Raw genomic sequence first — 19966 nt, forward strand, 5'->3', positions numbered from 1 at the left:
AAAAAAAAAAAAAAAGAAAGAAAGAAAAAAAAAGAAAAAAGTTGAAATAACACCCTGTGTCAAATCTGACCAGCACAGATTTAAGCTGGATATCAACAACAACAGAAAGAATACAAACTCATTAAAACTGAGCACCTCAATACTGAAAGAAAATAGGTCAAGGTAGAAATTAAGAAAAAAAAATAGAAACATTTTAAGAATTGCATGAAAATGCATATAAAACATACCCAAACTTATGGGACAAAATGAAAGCAGTTCTAATCTAAGAGGAAAGTTCTAAGTGCCTACATAAAAAAATGGAGAGTTCTCATATTAGTAAGCAAAATTCTAGAAATAACAGACAGAAGGAATGGAAGGCAAGAAATAAACTCAGGAGGACTGAAATCAATAAAATAGGAACAAACAAACAAAATACAGAGGATCAATGAAACAAAGGACTGGTTTTTTGAGAAAATCACTTGAGATTGACAAACCCTTAGCCAAACTAACTAAAAGGCAGAGAGAAAAGATCCAAGTTAACAAAGCTGGAGACATTGTTGGGCATTAACAACAGACAGGAGGAAACCAGAGCTCCAAGGACATACGCTAAAGGCCTGTACTCCTAACAGAAAAATCAAATAGAAATGGACAGTTTTCCTGATTTATATCACTTACCAAAGTTACAGTAGTATCAGATAAGCAATTTTAACAGTTCTATACCTCCCAGTGAAATAAAGCAGTAATAAAAAGTTTTCCAACCAAAACAAACAAACAAACAAACAAACAAACAAACAAAACAAACAATCCCAGGGCCAGATGGTTTTAGTAAAGAATTCTACCAAACTTTCAAGGAAGAATTAAAGCCAATACTTCTCTAATTAGTCTACAAAATATAAAGAATATACAAAGAATTCTACAAAACTCTACAGAATGGACATTGCCCAATTCATTTTATGAGTCCACAGTTACTCTGATTACTCAACCACATAAAGACTCAAAAAAAAAAAGATAACTACAGAGCGATTTCCCTTATGAATAGAGGCACAAAAATTCTTAATAAAATACTTGCAAACCGAATCTAAGAACACATCAAAAAGATCATAAATTGATAAATGTAACCCACGATATAAACAAAGAAAAAAATGACCATCTCATTAGGTGCAAAAAAAGGCATAAGAAAAAATGAAACACTCCTTCATGATGAAAGTCCTGGATAGATTAGGGATACAAGGGCCATAGCTAAACATAATAAAGGCAATTTATAAAAAGCCCATAGATTTAAGTAGTGAGAAACTTGAAGAATTTCCACTAAAATCAGGAACAAAACAAGTTTGTGCACTCTCTCCATACCTTGTCAGTATAGTACTTGAAGTTCTAGTTTTATTGCTAGAGCCATAAAAGAACTGAAGGAGATCAAGGTGATATAAAGTAGAAAGGAAGAAATTAACGTATTTTATTTTCAGATAATGATAGTATACAGGAGTGGCCCTAAAAATTCCACTGGGAAACTCCTACAGCTGATAAACACTTTGGGCAAAGTAGCTGGATACAAAATTAACACACAAAATTCCGTAGCTCTCCTCCCATATAACAATAACAAACATAATGAGAAAGAAATCAGAAAATACCTTCCATAATAACCTTAAAAATATAAATAAATATCTTGAGGGTAACTCTAACCAAGCAAGAGAAAAGTCTTGAATGATAAATATTTTAAGACACTGAAGAAAGAAATTGAAAAAGACTTCAGAAAATGGAAAGATCTCCCATGCTCATGGACCAGTAGACTTTATATAGTAAAAATGGTCACGCTACCAAAAGCAATGTAAAGATTCATTGAAATTCCAAATTCCAAAGCATTTTTCATAGAACTTAACAGGACAATTTTCAGCTTCATGTGGAATCACAAAAAGGCCAGGTTGACTAAAATAATTCTGAAAAATAAAAGAACTGCTGGAATTATCACATGTCCAATCTCAAATTTTACTGCAGAGTTACAGTGATAAAAACAGCATGATACTGGCAAAGAAACAGACATATTGATGAACTCAATTGTACTGAAGACCCAAAAATAAGTCCACATACCTATGGACACCTGATGTTTGATAAAGAAGCCATAGATACACCCTGGGAAAAAAGACACCATCTTCAAAAACTAGTGCTGGTCAAACTGATGGCTGCACACAGAAGACTCCAAATAGATCAATACTTATCACCCTGCACAAAATTCAACTCCAAACGGATCAAAGATCTCAACTTAAGACCACATACACTGAATTGGATAGAAGAGAAATTGAGGAATAGTCTTGAACGCACGGCACAGGAAAAGACTTTCTGCACAGAACACCATCAGCACAGGTACTAAGCACAACAATTAACAAATAGGAACTCATGGCGCACAGAAAAGCTTCTGTAAAGCAATGGACACTATCATTTGAACAAATGGCAGGCTACTAAATGGGAAAAGATTTGTACTACATATATATTGCAATGAGTCTTTCTCTGTCCTGCAAGCCAGCTCCCAAATATATATTAATATCACTTATATGTGGGTGCTGGCTGTTAATTCTTCAATAAGCAGGCTGTAATTCCTATAACCACAGAGGTTAGGTATAGATTAAGGAACTAGGGGTCAGGATGGATCTCCCTAGGAGTAGGAAATAGAATAAATATGGATGGATGGATGTGGGTGGGTACTGGAACAGGAGGATCAAATAGGATAGGGGAGGGAAGAGGGGGAGAAAGCGAATATGGAGAGGGAAAGCTAAAACTAAGTGCCAGTCTAGGGATCGTATGAAAACCTAACAAGTAGAAGCTTCCTAAAATATAGACATAAAGTCATCCTATATGAAATTGCCAAATAACAGGGAGACAGAGCTCCAACTGGACATCTCTCATCACCACATGAAGCTTCCAGTGCCAAGAGTGGGTTACATCTCATTGTATTTGTCTTAGCAAGGTTTACTATTGCTGTGATGAAGCCCCACAAACAAAAGAAAGTTGGGGAAGAAAGGGCTTATTTCACCCACAGTTCCATATAGCAGGTCACAATCAAAGGTGGGTAGGGCAAGAACTCAAGCAGGACAGGAACTGGAGGCAGGAGCTGATTCAGAGGCCAAGGAGGGGTGCTGCTTACTGACTTGCTTACTATAGTTTGCTCAGTCTGCTTTCCTATGGTACCACCATAACCCAGGACTATGGTACCACCCACAGAGGGCTGGGCCCACTGACATCTATCAGTAATTAAGAAAATGCCCTACAGGCTTGCCTACAACCTGATCCTATGAAGCCATTTTCTCAATGACTGTAGCTGTGTCAACTGACATAAAACTATTCAGCACAGCGTTCCTGGCCAAAGGGATCCCGCGAGAATGCTCTAACAACCCAGGCTATGGAAATGCATATTTACTGCTCTCCACAAATTGACAGTAAGGTCCTATCGCTGAGGACAACACCTAGACAACTCACTAAACACGGGGAAGTCAGGGTACCTACCTAGAACCTTCACCCCTACTGAGTAGCCTTTATGATACTGGGAGGTACCGTGCACACTACCAGAGAGAAAGGTAAACCAGTCCAGCCACAAACCCTGCGATCTACATTATATGCTGGCATGATAGTGGGCCAAAGCTTGTGGGGGTAACCAACCAAGACCTGATTTGATTTAAGGCCAAGAACCTGAGACTAGATAGGCCAGGGACCTAGGGGTAAATCAAAAACTACTGTTCTGCTAAAGGAACACAGCAATAAAATTGAGTCCTAATGACATTCTACTATACTCATAGATCAGTACAGCTTACGATCTCCCTAAATTCCCTATGTCGGCAAGAATGAGCTTGGTTTCTGATCTTCCTATCTTCACCCCGAGTGCTAGGATTAAAGTGTGCGCCAGCACTCTTGACTTGTACAGTGTTGGGCTGCGTGTGCATTCCGCCCACGGCTTGCTGGATTTGACACGGGGCGTAGCAGATACTCACCCTTTTCCGGGCTTCGGACTTTTGGAAGCTCTCATGCTGTATAAACGTGGCTGCGGCAGAAATCCTGGGCAGTGGTACGCGGTCTGCGTCGAGCATGTTAACAGCTCTCTCCAAGGTCATCTCCACGTCTGGATTCCTAAACAAAGAGCCGCAGACTTGGTGAGAAAGCTAACCGTGCCCTCCTGAGTGTCCAGAAGTGACTTAACTAGAATCAGCAACAGCTGCAACATCTGCACTCTAACTTCTCCTTCGCCTAAGAAACGTCAGCACCGGAAAGCAGAGGGTATCAGGAACTAGTGGCGGAATTTCTCTACTTCTCCTTAGACTGGTCTCTGGGATGTTGCAGAAGAGAGAGACAAAGAGATGCAACTCTCTAAGATAAATAGGATGATAGTTATACAAAAAAAATGTCCTGGTCCCCTTCTCTCCGCCATGGTAACGGAGTTATCTGGGGCTTGATGTGCAATCTCTCCTTTATTAATGGCATGTGAGGTGACGTCATGTCGTTGGGCAGAGAGAGGCTCCTTTATTGAAGATATGACTTCTGAAACAGCAACCCTGACTGACTCACAGAGCAACACTTTGCTCTCCTTTTAATTCCTGCTGGGAAGACAGGCTAAGAGGAACATGGCTGCATCTAATTCGTTCCAAGTAAAACAAACACCAAAGACATCCCGGGAGGTTGTTTTCGAACATCTGCTAGTTTATAAGTTCAGTGCAGAGGTGAGGCAGTGACCACTGTGAGCAGTGTCCCTGTGTGGTGGGGGTGTGCAGAGGTGAGGCAGTGACCACTGTGAGCAGTGTCCCTGTGTGGTGGGGGTGTGCAGAGGTGAGGCAGTGACCACAGTGAGCAGTGTAGGGTAGGTCACAAGGTGACCACTGTGAGCAGTGTCCCTGTGTGTTGGGGGTGTGCAGAGATGAGGCATTGACCATGGTGAGCAGTGTGGGGCAGGTCACGAGGTGTCCACTGCGAGTGGTGTCTGTGTAGAGATGAGTGTGCAGAGGTGAAGCAATGTAATATATTTTCTGTAATATATTTTTATACATAGAAGTTCAGACTATACCACCTCAAAGTATAAAGTTCTGGCTGCTGTTTATGTCTGGCTGAGCGGCATATCATGAGTATAAAGGTATTTAAAGAAAAGCAGAACACTGCTGGCCTCTATATTGAGAATTATATAATGACCTCATATTTGAAAATATACTTCAGGAGACAATTATAATCAGTTTAAGAAAAGGGGGAGGGCAGGCCAGAGCTAGGGTTCAGCCTGTCATGCACACAGCCCTGTGTTCAATCCCCATTACCAGTGTGGTAGCACAAACCTATAATCCCCAGTACTTGGGAGGTAGAGGCAGAAGGAGCAGAAGTTCCAGGCCAGTTGGGCTACCAAATGACACTTCTGGAGGCCCACAGAATGTGACCTGATCGATGGGTAGGGAGCTAGGTGGAAGATCAGAAAGAATAGCTGTTCCCTGACTCCTGTCTTCTAAACCAGGAACTCAAAAAGTGAGTCCTTCAGCTTCAGTTATGACTCTCGGTGTCATTCGGCTGAGGTGAGAGCTTGACGATAGCATGCTTCCATGGCTTCCATGGCAACACACAGATAGAAAACAACAAACACAGCAGTAAGAACATAAAATGCTATTGGTCAGACTAAGAGTCACTTTAGAAAGTACCTGCTCATTTTCTGCATGTGGAATGTCCAACTTACATTCCTGCCACAGTTTGCTCCAGTCTGGCTCTCCTGACATAGTGTACGGTTACATCTCTGAAGTCATCAAGCTGCTGCAAGTGTTCTCAAAAGAAGGGGAAAATCACCCGGCTGCCCAAGGTGTGGCAAGAACGCTGCTGTGAAACATGACTCATTCCTATTAGAGCAAAGGTCAGAGACGGACACTTCCGAGAGCACAGCAATAGTCTAAGCTGAAGCAATAAAGCAAGCCTTCAACCGGGAAGTATAATAGGAAGCAGCAGGTGGGAAGGAGATGGGAGGCGTGAATCCTCAGCAGCCCTAACTGCTGTCTGTCTGCGTGGCGTGCTCAATGGAAATAAAAGTAGGGACAAGGAAGATGGCAAACAATCTGGTTGTCATTACATAACAAAAGAACAACTAATGATTTGCCATAAATTATTAATTAATATAGGAGATAGAGGTATAAATAAGAACAGCAAACTCTTTGAAGTTCAGAATATGTCACCTTATTGTAAGCATTTTCGGTTACTATGTCAGGCTGAAGGGCATTTGGAAACAGTAGGTAAGGAAGGAGCCTTGGACCTTTCTGTTCCACTTAAATCAGGCCACAGAACTTCCCTGAAGAAAGACACCATAGCACAGGAGACTAGGGACCAGGCTGAAACAGCCACACAGAGGATTAAAATGACACCGCTCTTCTGCTAGCTTTCTGAGACAGCTCCTGGTCTCTGCTCCTCGGCTCACTACCTACCCAGAGCCTCTTCCTCTTGCTATGCACAGTTTGTCTTGGGTTAAAAAGGTACAAGACACAGGGTCCTTTGGGACCTACTTCCTTTCTACAGACTTCTCCTTTATATGATAAAGATGAGGACATATGATTTCCTATTGCTAAAATAATAATTAGAATAAACACGCCGTGGAGGATAGTCAGCGTGACCTGTTCTCTGCTCTCAAACTCGGGTGGTGATTTGCCGGAGATCCACTCTCTCCCTAGGCTCCCTTACCTGGTCCCAGGGTGCACTGCTCTGCATTCTGGGAATCATTTGGCACAGAGCTGTTGCTTACAGCACACCCTGCTGATTTCTCTGCCCCTCTCCTGAACACTCATCCAAGCCATTTGTTTTTTCTCTCTATGGGCTTTACAGCAGTGCAGTGTGCATGGGAAGTGTCTAAGATTCACTTGTTGAATTATTCAATTCTAAGAAGTATAGAAATCCCATTTTTAAAAAACTCCACATAGAGTTTTTCACTTGGTGATTTTTATAAAACCTTTCTCACTGGTCTGTCGCGGACAGGTGGTGAGTGCCTCCTCTAGCCCCAGACTGCCCAGCTGCACCAGCCACCAGCTGACTGGCACCCTTCCATTCTTCCGGGAAGACAAACCCATAGTTTACTGTGCATCCAAGTGTGGATTTTTAGCTGTTTCTAGGTAGTCCAGAGGATGCCCCACATATGTCCATATTCAAAATACTTGGCGGGCATAAAAAGGGAGAGCCTGGAAAGGGACTGGCCAGGGTGAAATGCGGAACAATGGAGTAAGGGCGGAAGACCCGTGTGCAGATGTGGGCGAGTGTCTCTGGGCTCAGCCAGGAGCTCTGGATGGAGCCGGAGTGCACCAGAGCGGAGGACTGTGCCATCGTTGGCTTCCCAGTCAGAGGAATGCCTTCTTCTCCTTCCCAGAGGAAGCAAAACTTCCCTTCAGAAATCAGAGTTACCTCCCAGTCTCCAGAACTTGAGAACCTCAGGAAGTAATTATCCTTTGAAATATAATTAAATATTCTACTAAACTACACTGACCATTAAGACAATTTCCTGACACAACTACGGCTAGTGATTGTAGAATTTAGCCACAAAGATCCAGATAGCAAAATTAGTTATTACATCTCACTCTTCTTTCACAACACGTTTTTACAGTGCCTGCTGTGGACCTGCCTTGGCCTCAGGGTGCTGAGAACAGAAGGATGAACTGGACGTTAGCAAAAGGCTGAAGGCTGGGGGTACCAAGTTAATGCATAAACACAATGTAAAATGTGAGGCGGGTTCGGGAGGCTCACCCGAGCTGGACATCAGTGAAGGTGCTCCTCTCCCGGTGCGCATCCCCGCTGCCCACAGCTGCCTGGCCCGCAGTAGGCAGCAACCTCCCTGGGTCCTGCAGGGTGCTGCGGACTGAGCTTCGGGGCCAGGAAGAGCGGGCGGTTCTGCTTTGTGCGCCCAGAGGCCGAGCCTGGGTCACGCGCACGGTCTCTTCCAGCAGGCTCCCTGCGCTGTGGCTGGTGCCTGGTGGATGGGGAGGCATCGTGGGGTTGAGTGGACCATTGTCGAAGACAGCATCGCTGAACGACCCGCTCACGGGTGGCCTGCGGACGGTGCCCGCCTGGCGAAGGCTCAGGATCTCTGAGCGTGCATAGCGTGGCAGGGTAAGGCGCCCACCGGGCACCTGGCCCTGGCTCCGCCAGGCAAACTGGTATTCACTGTGGGCATAGCGAGTCCTTTCAGGGCTGCTATTTGGGGAAATCTCAAGTCTCCTCAGAGGTTGCCTCCAGGACCTCTCCTCCACTGACTTCTGGGAACTGTATTGTGCTGTCCCTCTCCCCCAGCGACTTCCGTAAGTGGCACTCATTCCAGACTGTAGGAGAGAAATAAAATTTAACTTAAGTATAATAACCGATCTTGGAATTACAATCTAACAAGTTGATTTTCTTGAATAAGACGGAAGTCAGTCCCTTTGAATAATAAGTCAGTTCCTTTGGGTTGTCTTGAGTCATATTTATTTGTACTTAGGATTTAATATCATCTAAACTTTTAAACTTTAAAGTCCCAGTTTTCCATAATGTTCACACAACTTTTCTCAAAATCTGGGAAATGAGATGGAGCACTTTAGAAAATAACTCTCCCCGACCAAAAAAAAAAACCCACAAAGTCTGAAATGGTGTTCCTGACAATCTAATCGGTTACGTCCTCTGGTGTCCCCACCTTTAGCATGTCATAGTCCCTGGTGACAGGTGATCGCCTTCCAACAAAGTCATTCTCAACCAAGTGCAGTTTGTAGACATACTCAGGGACACTGCTGGTTCGGTGAAGATTCCCTGAAATGAAGATGATATGAAGATAATTTAGAATATAAATGTACCAATCGACAATTACTGAATGCATGACAAGCATCTAAGTTTATATCAGGTGTTTCTAAATGCTGGTTGAAAGTTGTCATTTGGAAATGACAAATGATCAAAGGTTATCAAAACATTTGTTGGGTGTTTCCAAGTGCCAGGAAGTGCAGGCTTGCAATGCTGAAGTCCTGATCTCTCTCTTTCTGAGTAGGGACAGCCGAAATGAAATCAAGCAAACTATAAAAGCCAACCAACCAAACAAAAACCCCATACTAAGCAAGAAAACGTGGAAAGTCCAAACCAGTATAAATCAGAGAGTTTCATGAAAATCCAACACTGTTGCAATGCGGACAATTTCTGTGAATCGCTGTTTGGCTCAGATACTCAGATCAGTACTAGAAAGCTGGGTTTCAAAGGCCAGCGGTAGTTCTGCTCCCAGAGTAGGAGCTCAGGAATTCTTTGCTGCTGCGAAGGCACAGGCAATGAATACATTCAAGCGCTACTAGATAAAGAAGCCTGTGTAAACAGGCGGTGGGGGCAGTGTAGTCAAAGAGAACAAACACGTACCAACCAGTCTAAGGGCAGGTTAAGGTGTTGGCAAGGTAGTCAGTCTCTTCTACAATGACTGTGCCTGTGGAGTCAGGACACTAGCCAAGTAGCCCACAGACACTTCAGGGGAAGCCAGGCTCTGTGCTCAGTGATGCATGTCTTCCTCATCTCTGAGGAATGTGGGGTGAAGACAGTACTGTGTCCCTCTTCTGTCTCTTTGGCCTTTTCTTGGTAGCTGTTTTGTAATCTCTCAAAGAAAAAAAAAGACTTCTAAAATCTTAGTAATGTCTTTTTCTATTTTTTATTTTTGTCACACAGCATTCTTTTACGTGAAGAAGAAAGACACTCAACTGTCCTGAGATTTCAGATCCTCCAGGGAGCTGCTGAGGACAACAGAACACAGCAGTCCCTTTTATGTGACGGAAATGATCACCGCACTGCCTAACAACGTGTTCAAATGTTACACTTTCAAGAGACTAATAATACAGTCACAGGTTACTCGGAGGAGAATGAAGCTTGTTACCAGAAAGCCAAACAGTGTGAATCCATTTGAATTACACACTTGCGTCTATTTCCTGATGCCAAGCATTTCTCCTGAGGGGAGACATCTGCAGACTTGTAAGTATCGTTTTCAAGACACTGAAGTATTGGTTAGCCAGAAATCCTGATTCTAGGAAGCCTGCATTTTCCATGAGGCCTGGTGAGGGTCATGCAGCAAGACAGGACAGGGTGACCAGCCTCTTGCTCAGGAATTCACTGAAGCCTCTTGCCAGTGAAGGAGCAAGGACTCCAGCACAACCAGCACTTGTAAAAAGCCTCTCTGGAAACGTCACTAGCAGGGAGGGAAAGGATGTGGCTTAAGCCTCTCGGGCAGTCCTGCTGGCTTCTGGCTTTATCTTATCAGATCTATCCAAGGAATCTCTGGAGCCAGGCACTCACGTCAATTATAAAAGGAGAAAAGGGTGGGGTGGAGTGGGTAAAAGGTTTCTCAGCAACTTTTTGAGATAATAACTTCAGAGAGCCACAGAAATGGCAGATGGCTACAGCTACACAGCCATGACTGTCCCTTGAGGAGCCTGACCTGTGCTTGCGTGTGGCTCGCTTCCTATCTCTATGCTTAGGCGGCTGTTACATCCGAGCACCTCGCTTTCTCTCTTAGCCCTAATTCCCAGGCCAGGATTGAAACCTTTTCTTTTTTAAATAAAATCTCTCTAACTTTACTTCACATCTGGTATCCATGAATTTCTTTTTTTGGGTTCAAGCCGCAAACACTAGTTTGCCTTGTATCAAGGTCCCTCATCCATTCTCAGGGTGCCGAGAGAGACCATGTGGAGTGGAGTCTCTGCCCCCTTACTGATGACACAGAGGTTCCTTAAGTTTTAGCTTTTAGAATCTGGACTAACAATGAAGGAAAAAAATTTCTTCAAGTTAGGAGAGGCTTAAGGACTCAACTGTCAAGGGCCTGGTCTATCCTTACAATTATCCTTAGCTCTGCACTCCTGCCTTTCCCCTCATTCCCTGGTCCAGTCCACACTGCAGACTACCAGGAGACAGGGCCTGCTGACCCAGGATCAGAGACCAGCAGTACAGACGCAGGGAAACACCAAGGCTTTGAGCCTTAAGGGTCTGAGGGAGATACATTAGAGAAAGCCTATATTCCTCCTATATCCAAACAGAAACTTCCTATAGAGGCCGTGATGGCTAAATAATTATTAATTAGCTGATGGAGAAGAAATCAGATTCTATTGCTATGATGAGACAGACACCATGACCAAAACAGCTTACAGAAAAAGGCATTTAATTGGAGGCTTGCTTAGATTCAGACAATGAGCCCATGACCATCATGGTGGGAAGCATGGACGTAGGCAGGCAGGCACTGGAGCAGTAGCTGAGAGTTCTCATCTTAACTGTAAGGTGGAGGCAGAAAGGGGGGAAGACTGGCCAGGTGTGGGATATTGAAAACCTCAAAGTCCACCCCCAGTGGCACATCTCCTCCAGTAGGCTACACCTCCCTACCCTTCCCCCAAACACTTCAAACAACTAGGGCATTCAAATATTAACTTAAGGGGTTCTCATTCAAACAATCACACTGTTTTGTTTTGTTTACAAAGTAACTTAGAGCTGGGTATGGCAGAACATGAACCCTGCTACTCAGAAGGCCGAGGTAGAAGAACATTTGAAGTAATGACTTTAAGATAGTCAGAACAATATATGAGACTTTGCCTCAAAATACCACCCAAATAGGTGACAAAACTACAGCAAATTAATTTTATCTTCAAGCAAAGAACTAAGGACAACAAATAAGTTATCGATTTGTTAGCCAATGTCATCGCCATTTCTATCTGCCACCCCTACCATCTGAAGTCATTTTTTCTGGTGCTTTTTGGAACCACAGCTGGGAGGATTCATTTGGGATCTCAGCTGTCTATCATAGCTGCATTTTTCTTTAGACTCCACATAGAGATGGTATGACATGGGCATGATGGCATGTGTCTGCAGGGTAAACTGGGAGGATTATTTGAGTTAAGAATTTATAGCTCATTCTGGCTCATCCGGAAAAATCTCACTTCAAAGGAAAAACAAAAAGAATCACAGTTGAGATATCAGTGTGAAGATGGAAGGCCTTTAATGAACTGCCTGAATTCTCTTAAGAATTGCGCATGGTGGCTCAAACCAGTAATCACAGTACTTGGTGATAGAGTCAAAGACAGGCAGAGCTGTGAGTTTGAGGCCAGTCTGTCTACACAGAGTGAGTTCATGGTCAGCTAGCACAAAAGACTGAAAACAAAAACACACAAGCATTTCTTTTTTTATTGCAGAGCTGGCTACATCCCTGTAGCAATGTAGCCACTGTCCCAACAGTTCCAGACAAGCAGGACGTGAGCAAGGGTGTCTCTTCCAGTTCAGGGGTTAGAGGCTAGCTTGTGCAAAATGGCAAGAGTCCACTGAAACCTTCAGGTGGAAAAACAAACAATTAGAATCCCTCAGTATGATTTAAATAAGGAATCCCAAGCCACTATACCTCTTAGCTTTTTATTGGTTAGGGCCAACAGCTTCTTTCCCTACTGAGCCTAACTGCTCTTCCTTCTTAAAATATTCCTTAGATGACAAATGCATTTCCGCAGAAAATTTGCATTTTTATGTTTATCCTTTGCTGAAACCTATGATTCACAATTATCAAATTCTTTAACTAGCACTCAAAATATCCATCTCCTCTGTGCGGTAGAAGAGAGGACTGGGGAAGGCCACAGACAGAGCGACACAACTGGACTGAGTTACCCAGGCAAAGAGAAAGGGGAGGAGGGAGCTGGGAAGGGGAGGAGTAAAAAGATAACTGTGTGTGTTTGGTGAGGGGTAGGGTGGTGGTGACAGGAATGAAGGGTGAGAAGTTACAGGCCTCACATCAGAGAACTTGGAATGCCACGCAGGACACAGATTCTTCTCCCGGAGATAGCAGTGCGACCCAAGGTATTTAAGAAACAACCGACACTTGGAAGCTGCCTGGGAAATAGTGAGGCCAGATTTGAGCAGCCAGGGGTCCTTATCTCAAAGTGGACTTTTCCTTCTTGACATAAAGAATCGTATCTCATACTGCACTTCTAACAGGCCCGCAGCAGCCCATGACAAGTTAAATGCTCATGAGTAATTCCGCTCAGACATCCAAAATAGCCTACCTACACAGACAAGGTCAGCACGCACTCCTGCAGGCTGACATCTGTCCCATGCTTCACCACAGTGAAGCCAAAACTGTGAGGTCAGTGGTCACACATGTCCTTGTCCTAGGTGGACGGCAGGTGCCCAACACCACTCCTCCTCCATTTCTGGGTGTGTGGTGAAGATGGGAAGCTGCTCTCTACAAAAACATACAAGGCTCGTGCTGAGTGATCAGGAATCTGATATCCTGTTGAGGTTGATTCTACATTTGGGTAATATATATTTATTCTTTTCTTATTTGTATGACTTGTACATTCACCTGTGATCTTTTGGTTCTCTATGATAAAATCATTTTACCTATCAAGAAAAATATTAGTTTCTATCCTTCTATTTGAAAACTGGTAACCTGGGGGTTGGAGCGATGGCTCAGCAGTTAAGAGCATCGGTTGCTCTTCCAGAGGAGCTGGGTTCAATTCCCAGCATCCGCATCGCAGCTTACAACTGTCTGCAAGTCAAGTTCCAGGGATCTGACACCCTCACACTGACATACATGCAGACAAGCACCAAAGCACATAAAAATAAATAAATCTTTTTAAAAGTTTTTTAAAAATATCTTAGAAAAAAAGGCAATCTGGGGCTCAAGAGATGGCTCAGATGACTGGCCTTTCTGAGGACCCAAGTTTGGTTATCAGCAGCCTCATGGTAGTTCACAACTTTAACCTCAGTCTCAGTGAACCTGATGGCCCCTTCTGGCCTCCATGGGCACTGCACCCATCCACATGGTGCAGATTTTCATGCAGGCAAAATGTTCAAACACATTTAAAAAAAAAAAACTTAAAAAAAAATCTTACAGGAGTCAGTAAATCAATGTGATACTCAGTCCACAGCTCCATATAATGCACACGTGTGAGATTCAGGACTCAAGGAAGTGATCAGTAAGCTTCTAGGGAGCAATGCATTTTCTTTGAAATTCTGAGAATAATAAAATTATAGAATTTGGTTATAATTACTCAGGCCAACTAACATTATTATACTTAAAGGTATGGCAGTAAGTATGTGCTTTCCTTTGATAGTAATGGTGACCTGTGTTTTTAAATGTGTAGATGTTTCTAAACATTTCTATTAAGGCCTACATGCTAAGCTGCCAATCATATCTTTAAACACTTAAATTTGTAATTTCTAGTCCCATACTCATACAGTAGATTTAAAGGCATACAGTAGATTTATGTTCCTATTATAAAAAGACTTTATACACTGCCTAATCTTAATTTAGTCAGTTAAAGGGAAGAGGTTACTCAGATACAAAGATTAAAAAGTCTCTGAATTTGTGGTCTATATCCAATCTTGCTGATGCTATTTAGTTTTTCCTTCCCAAGAAGGAACATGGGACATGTGTAAATACATTTGGATACACACCCAAAGTAGAGTTCTGCATTTATCTCAGAATTAAATAATTTGGCTGTTTTCAAGATCATCTGAGCTGGAACCAAACTCTCTTACTGTAGGTCACATTAGTCAAGTCTGAGCTTTGAGCCCCATGATTTGTTATTAAGTTCCATATCAATATTAATGTTGAACCACCTGAAGATAAAATAAGCCATATTTTAACATGTGAGAAAAAAGTTTTAAAGTTGATATCTGTGGTAGTTTGAATAGGAATTGCCCTCGTAGACTTTTATGTTTGAGTGTCTGGCCCATAGGGAATGGCACTATTAGGAGGTGTGGCCTTGTTGGAGTAGGTGTGGCCTTGTTGTAGGAAGTGTGCCACTGTGGAGGTGTGCTTTGAGGTCTCGGCGTATTCAAGCTACACCCAGTGTGGCACAGTTGCTTCTGCTCCTGAGGATCAAGGTGTAGAACTCTTAGCTCCTTCTCCAGCACCATGCCTGACCACATGCCTCCATGCCCCGCACGATGATAATGAACTAAACCTCTGAAACTGTAAACAGGTCCCATTAAATATTTTTCCTTATGAGTTGCTGCAGTCATGGTGTCTCTTCACAGCAATAGAAACCCTAACTAAGACGATATCCAAAAGGAAACTATAAGAGGAGTCAACGAGTCACCAATAGCTAGAATACTCAGTTGACTGGCCTTCGGTTCCCATGACGACAGCGCAGCTGGCCCAGGGTGACTATGACTGTGGCAAATGCTTTCCTTTAAGGTAATTCCTGCTCTAAAGAGCAGTGCGTTGTTATAATCAGACTCGGTCCATTCTTACAGTTCCACCCGTTCTAAAGCATTTTTTTTTCCAATTTCCAGCTCAGCATTTTACCTACAAAAGGATACGTTCTTCCCATTCTAGGGGTGAATCATTCTTTATGACCACCATGTTGTTGGTATTCTGTTTTATTTAACAGAATATAACAAGTTTGTAAAAACAAACAAACAAACAAAAAAACTAAAAAATACAGAAACCCTTACATAAATGTTTTCCTGTACCAAATCTGCTAGGAGTGAATGAAAAAGTGTCCCATGGGGTCTATGAAGCTAACATGGACGTCACTACAGCCTGGGGTGTGAATGACACTCAGAAGAGCATGACCACAGCCCTGCCAGGGCTTTTCCCCATTCCTGCGTCCTTCTACCTAGTAACTGACTAATCCTCTCTCTCGATGAGTCACTCATGCAATGCCCTTTAGCAAAGGATTCTTACAGTGTAACACTTTCTGCTATTTTATCTTCAGACAGTTTACCATTGATTTTACATTAAAATTGAATTTCGACTCTAGTTTAAAAAATCATTAAGAGCTTTTATTTCCCTCTGTGAAAGGGCAAGTCTATTATTGGCAACTATCTATGACAGTTATGAAATAATCTCTCTTTGTGACAGCTCCCACTACTGCCTTTGTTTTAGGAACACGGTTTTATGCTATATAGCCCAGGTTTGCGTTGAACTCACAGAAATCCTCCTGCCTCAACTTCCTGAGGGCTGGGATCACAAGCATGAGCCCCCACACTTAGCTTTTGTTAACTGCACTGTTTGACATCCAGAATGAATTTGTCTTTCTCTCTCCAGAACCCACACTAATCGCCAGCACTGAAAGTAGCTACACCAGGAAATCATAGAAGCAGACACGATGGGAGGCATTTTTATGGTGGATTTTCAAAGATGAATTGGAATACTGTTCACTGTGTGTTCTAAGCATTACACACCACAATTTAAAATGAAAGTGTCTTTCTATTTAGGCACTAGAGAGAATAGCAATGTAATAAGTAAAATAGTATTTTACAGTGTAATACATTTCTCTTTGCCAATCTTAAATGTTTCTATTTTGACTTTTTAAAACTTGATACAATATATGGCTATTTTATAATGCAGCCACCTACCTTTGAACCTGGCCCCACCTAGGCTGATAAAACTGACTTCTAAATATTTAGGAGTTTGAAATTATGCCAAAAGTCGGTGAGTGGTTCACAGTGGAAAAACAGCCGCTTGTAAGAAAGAGACAGAAGCTTAAAGAGCCTTACAAGGTATTAACTAAAATCTGCTACGTTTATCTCATCTCTTTCGCCAGACTATCTGCTGCCTCATCCTTCCTGGTATGTCAACAATCCAGAATTCTCCTGAGCACTGGAGCTAAGAGCAGTAGCATCAGGGTCACTTTTCCCAGATCAACCCTGTTCAGCCATGGCTTGTGTTTCAGCATAGAGTCAGGATGCAAATAGAAGGAACTATAAAAACAGTGCAGCTACCCAGAGTCCCAAACCCTTCCAAAGTGCTGTCATTAAACACGAGAATCCGCTTGTGCTGCTGCTCCACAGCACATGGATGCTGGCTCCTTGAAGCCGACTTCTTCTCAAAGCAGGGGTCCCTTACCCGCGCCTAAGCTGCTTTTCTGTGTAGGCTGCCAAAGAGCTGCCCTTGTAATCAAAAATAGTTCAAGGGCTTTATTCCTTAGTTGGAAGAGCCACTCACTGGAGCAGAGGCACCAAAGCTGTGCCTTTTGCTCTACCATATCAACTCTATGAAATATTTGTGCTCCTCTATTCTAGAGTGGCATATCTCCAACTACCTCCCATGCACACTAGTAATGAATTTTTGAGATTCAAAAAATCCCTGTTTCGGTATAGGATATCACAATTCCTCCGAAGAGATTTGCAAAATTATCTTCAACTTGGAGAAGTTAACACCCTTGCTAGTCCCTGGGTGTGCTTATTGCTTTTGATTCTGGGCTGCATTCCTATGCATTCCTATGTGTGTTTAACTCAGCACCCGAACAATGCCTTGCAAAAATAAACACATTCAGTGGCATGGGCTGAATTCACCAAACAGCTCCTGTATGGTTTGGAGAGAGCAGTTTGTGGTGCCTGGACCAAACATCCTACAACTGCTGATGGACACACACCTCACACTTGACATGAGGTCTCATCTACCTCTGTCTCAGATCTGTCTCATCTACCTCTCAATACCATCTAAGGATATAAGGAAACGGAATACATGAGCTTGTAGACAACAGTCTGTCATGATAGGTGCTTAGCAAACTCCGCTCCTGCTGCCTTTGGCTCCACACGGACCCCGCCATTTTTGACTAGTTGCTGCCTGATTGCTCTTCTGGCCTTGCTACTCTAGGACAAGAACAGATCTTTAATATGCACTGTGTTCCCTGAACAGAGGAGGCTGCTTTAGTCCAGTCTAGCATTGAGCATGAGGGCATTCAGACTACAGTATGCAAAGATACGCCTAGCCAAATACTGGCCTCACTATCCTAAAATCTTTAGCCAGACCCCTAACCCTAAATTTTGGGTCTTCTCCCCAGGGACTAACGCAGTTCTTTCTTAGGTGACCCTTCTCACCCTCCCAGAACTGCCTCACTTTTATTTAGAGGACAATGGGGAGGAGTCACAAGGAAGCGTGGGATCCGAATAATCTAATTTTATGTTAGTAAGCAAAACAATGCCATAACCAAGGGTCAGTTTAAAACTCCAGGTTTTGGTGTTTAAATACCAACTCTGCCACTTTCTATCTGGAATCCGAGTGTTATTTATTTGCTTTGTTTCTTTATCTCCAAACTTGGATTAAAAAAAAAAACCCAGGTAGTTCTTGCCTGTAATCCTAAAATGGGAGGCAAAGTCAGGAAGTTTGAGATTGCAGCTCAAAATAATAATAATAATAATAGAAAGGCAAAAACAAAACTAAAAAACTAGTTCATTTAAAAAAGATAATATAAAATGCAAACCACATAGCCTAATTAGGGGCATTACAGGCACTCAGTTACATGAACTTACAATCATTAAACACATCTTTACTTTTCAAGTATGCAAATATCAACCGCCTTAACCTTTAGACAAACTGAAAAGAGTACAGCCTCCCCGACTCTGCTGTCTGAAATCCACTGGCTGGCGCGTATTATTACTCCTAATAGGAAGCACATTCGCTAGAGCTTGTGATGATCTTTCTGATCAACCGCACTTCTGTCAACTAATCTGTGCACTAGAGTTTGATTTTTTTTTTTTTCGGTGAGAGCAGTCCTGTACCCACGCGCCCACGCATCTGTTGGTGCCCGTGCTGGTATGTGGGTGTGAGGTGGGCAGGCGCGGCTGCCTTTAGCCCGGCCAAAGTCTCCTTCCTCCTTCATATCCTCTGGCAGGGAATTGGGGTTGTTCCCAGGCCCAAAGTCGACTTGCCCAAATTGTTCACGTCCCAGACCAAGCGCGGCAGATACTAAGTAGAGCGCTCTCAAGTACCTGGGTGAGGTAGCCCAGCCTCAATTTAGGGGATGTAGCAGCCGCAGGGCTTTCAAGGTTTCTTTCTAAAAATATTTATGAAGAGTCGTGAACTCTAAAACACCTAAATAAAAGCCAAAAGGAGCTGCCTTACAGAAGAACAATCGCGCACACCAAAAGTCTGCATACAATTTCCAAGTGCTTTCGGAACCCGGGGGCACGGACCCGGATCGGGCGGCGAAGGGGGAAACGGACTGAATTCAGTAACAGTCAACGGGGTGATTAACACACGAATACGGTAGACCTAAACCGCGGGGAAGGAGAAAGAGCGTTTGTTTCCGCGGAGATGAGCGGCCAGCCAGGAGGCGCGGCGGGTCCTGAAAGGGACGGGGATCAACAGGTAGGTGGGCAAGCAGGCGGGAGCCGCGGGGCCCGTCGCCGGGAGCCGCGGGGCGCGCGTCGCGGGTGGGGCTCGACTCACCGCTGACCACCGAGCTCCTGCCCCGGCGGGCCAGGGTCTGCTGCACCTGCTCCTGGATCCGCTGGCTCCGGGCCGCCGTGTCGCCGCGGCCGCTGCTGCCCACCAGCCTCAGCCTGGCCTCGGAGGGCAGGGCCAGGCTGGAGCTGTCCAGGTGTCCCAGGATCTGCTGGCCCAGCACCGTCCGGATGTAGCCACACTCGGCCAGGGAGCCCGGGACCGCCATCGCGTCGGCGAGGTGACCGGTGAGCGACTGCCAGGACCTGCCGCCGCCAGAGCCCCAGAGGCGTGGGGGTCCCGCTGCAAGCTCCGCCCCGCCCCGCCCCGCCCCGCCCCGGACCCGGGCCCGCAGGGGACAGGGGCGTGGCTCCGGCAAAGCAGGCGCACTCAGCCCGGGGCGAGCACGTCCTCCGAGGTCCCACGTACTCAGTGCTCGGCTCGCGAGGGATTGTGGGAGGAGCTGCCCTTAGGACAGGTGCAGCTGGGAACCTCGCTTCGTGGTGCGAGTAGCACGTCCAGTTAATTAGGTTCAGTCACTCTGTTCCAAATGCTCACTGACGATGAAAGGTGTATAAAAGAAAAGTCGTCAAAAAGTCTTATTTTATCCTTAGTGCAACTCCAGTACGACGCGCTTTTTCGCACAGATGGAGTCCCAGAAACATATGTTCTTCCTCAGTGAAAGCCTCGGCTCGCTCTTGCAAATACACAAATTGTACCCAGTGCGCGCTTGTCCACCCACTTCCTTTCTAAGGAACATGCCCACACAGAGAAACTCCAATAAGAGGCTCAGCGAGGAGATGACTTTTAATATGCTTTTTAATAGCCCTTCTAACGTTGAGTAAGTGCTCTTTATGACAGGCTCTT

At 44.2% G+C, this 19966-nt stretch overlaps 1 protein-coding gene across 1 annotated transcript in view; it reads right to left on the reverse strand.

The window, feature by feature from the left end:
- The window catches only part of Pkp2 (plakophilin 2), a 57052-nt gene extending 37692 nt beyond the window's left edge, over positions 1 to 19360 (reverse strand). Inside the window, exons 1-4 of the mRNA XM_005370368.3 lie at positions 19106 to 19360; positions 8624 to 8736; positions 7705 to 8276; positions 3957 to 4092 (exon numbers count right to left, since the gene is read on the reverse strand). Coding sequence (XP_005370425.1) covers positions 3957 to 4092; positions 7705 to 8276; positions 8624 to 8736; positions 19106 to 19328 — 1044 coding nt within the window. The 5' untranslated portion in view covers positions 19329 to 19360. The remainder of the gene's footprint in view (positions 1 to 3956; positions 4093 to 7704; positions 8277 to 8623; positions 8737 to 19105) is intronic.
- Positions 19361 to 19966: the final 606 nt, after the last annotated feature.

The sequence above is a fragment of the Microtus ochrogaster genome, unplaced genomic scaffold (assembly GCF_000317375.1).
Source record: "Microtus ochrogaster isolate Prairie Vole_2 unplaced genomic scaffold, MicOch1.0 UNK77, whole genome shotgun sequence".
NCBI classification, from domain to species: Eukaryota; Metazoa; Chordata; class Mammalia; order Rodentia; family Cricetidae; genus Microtus; species Microtus ochrogaster.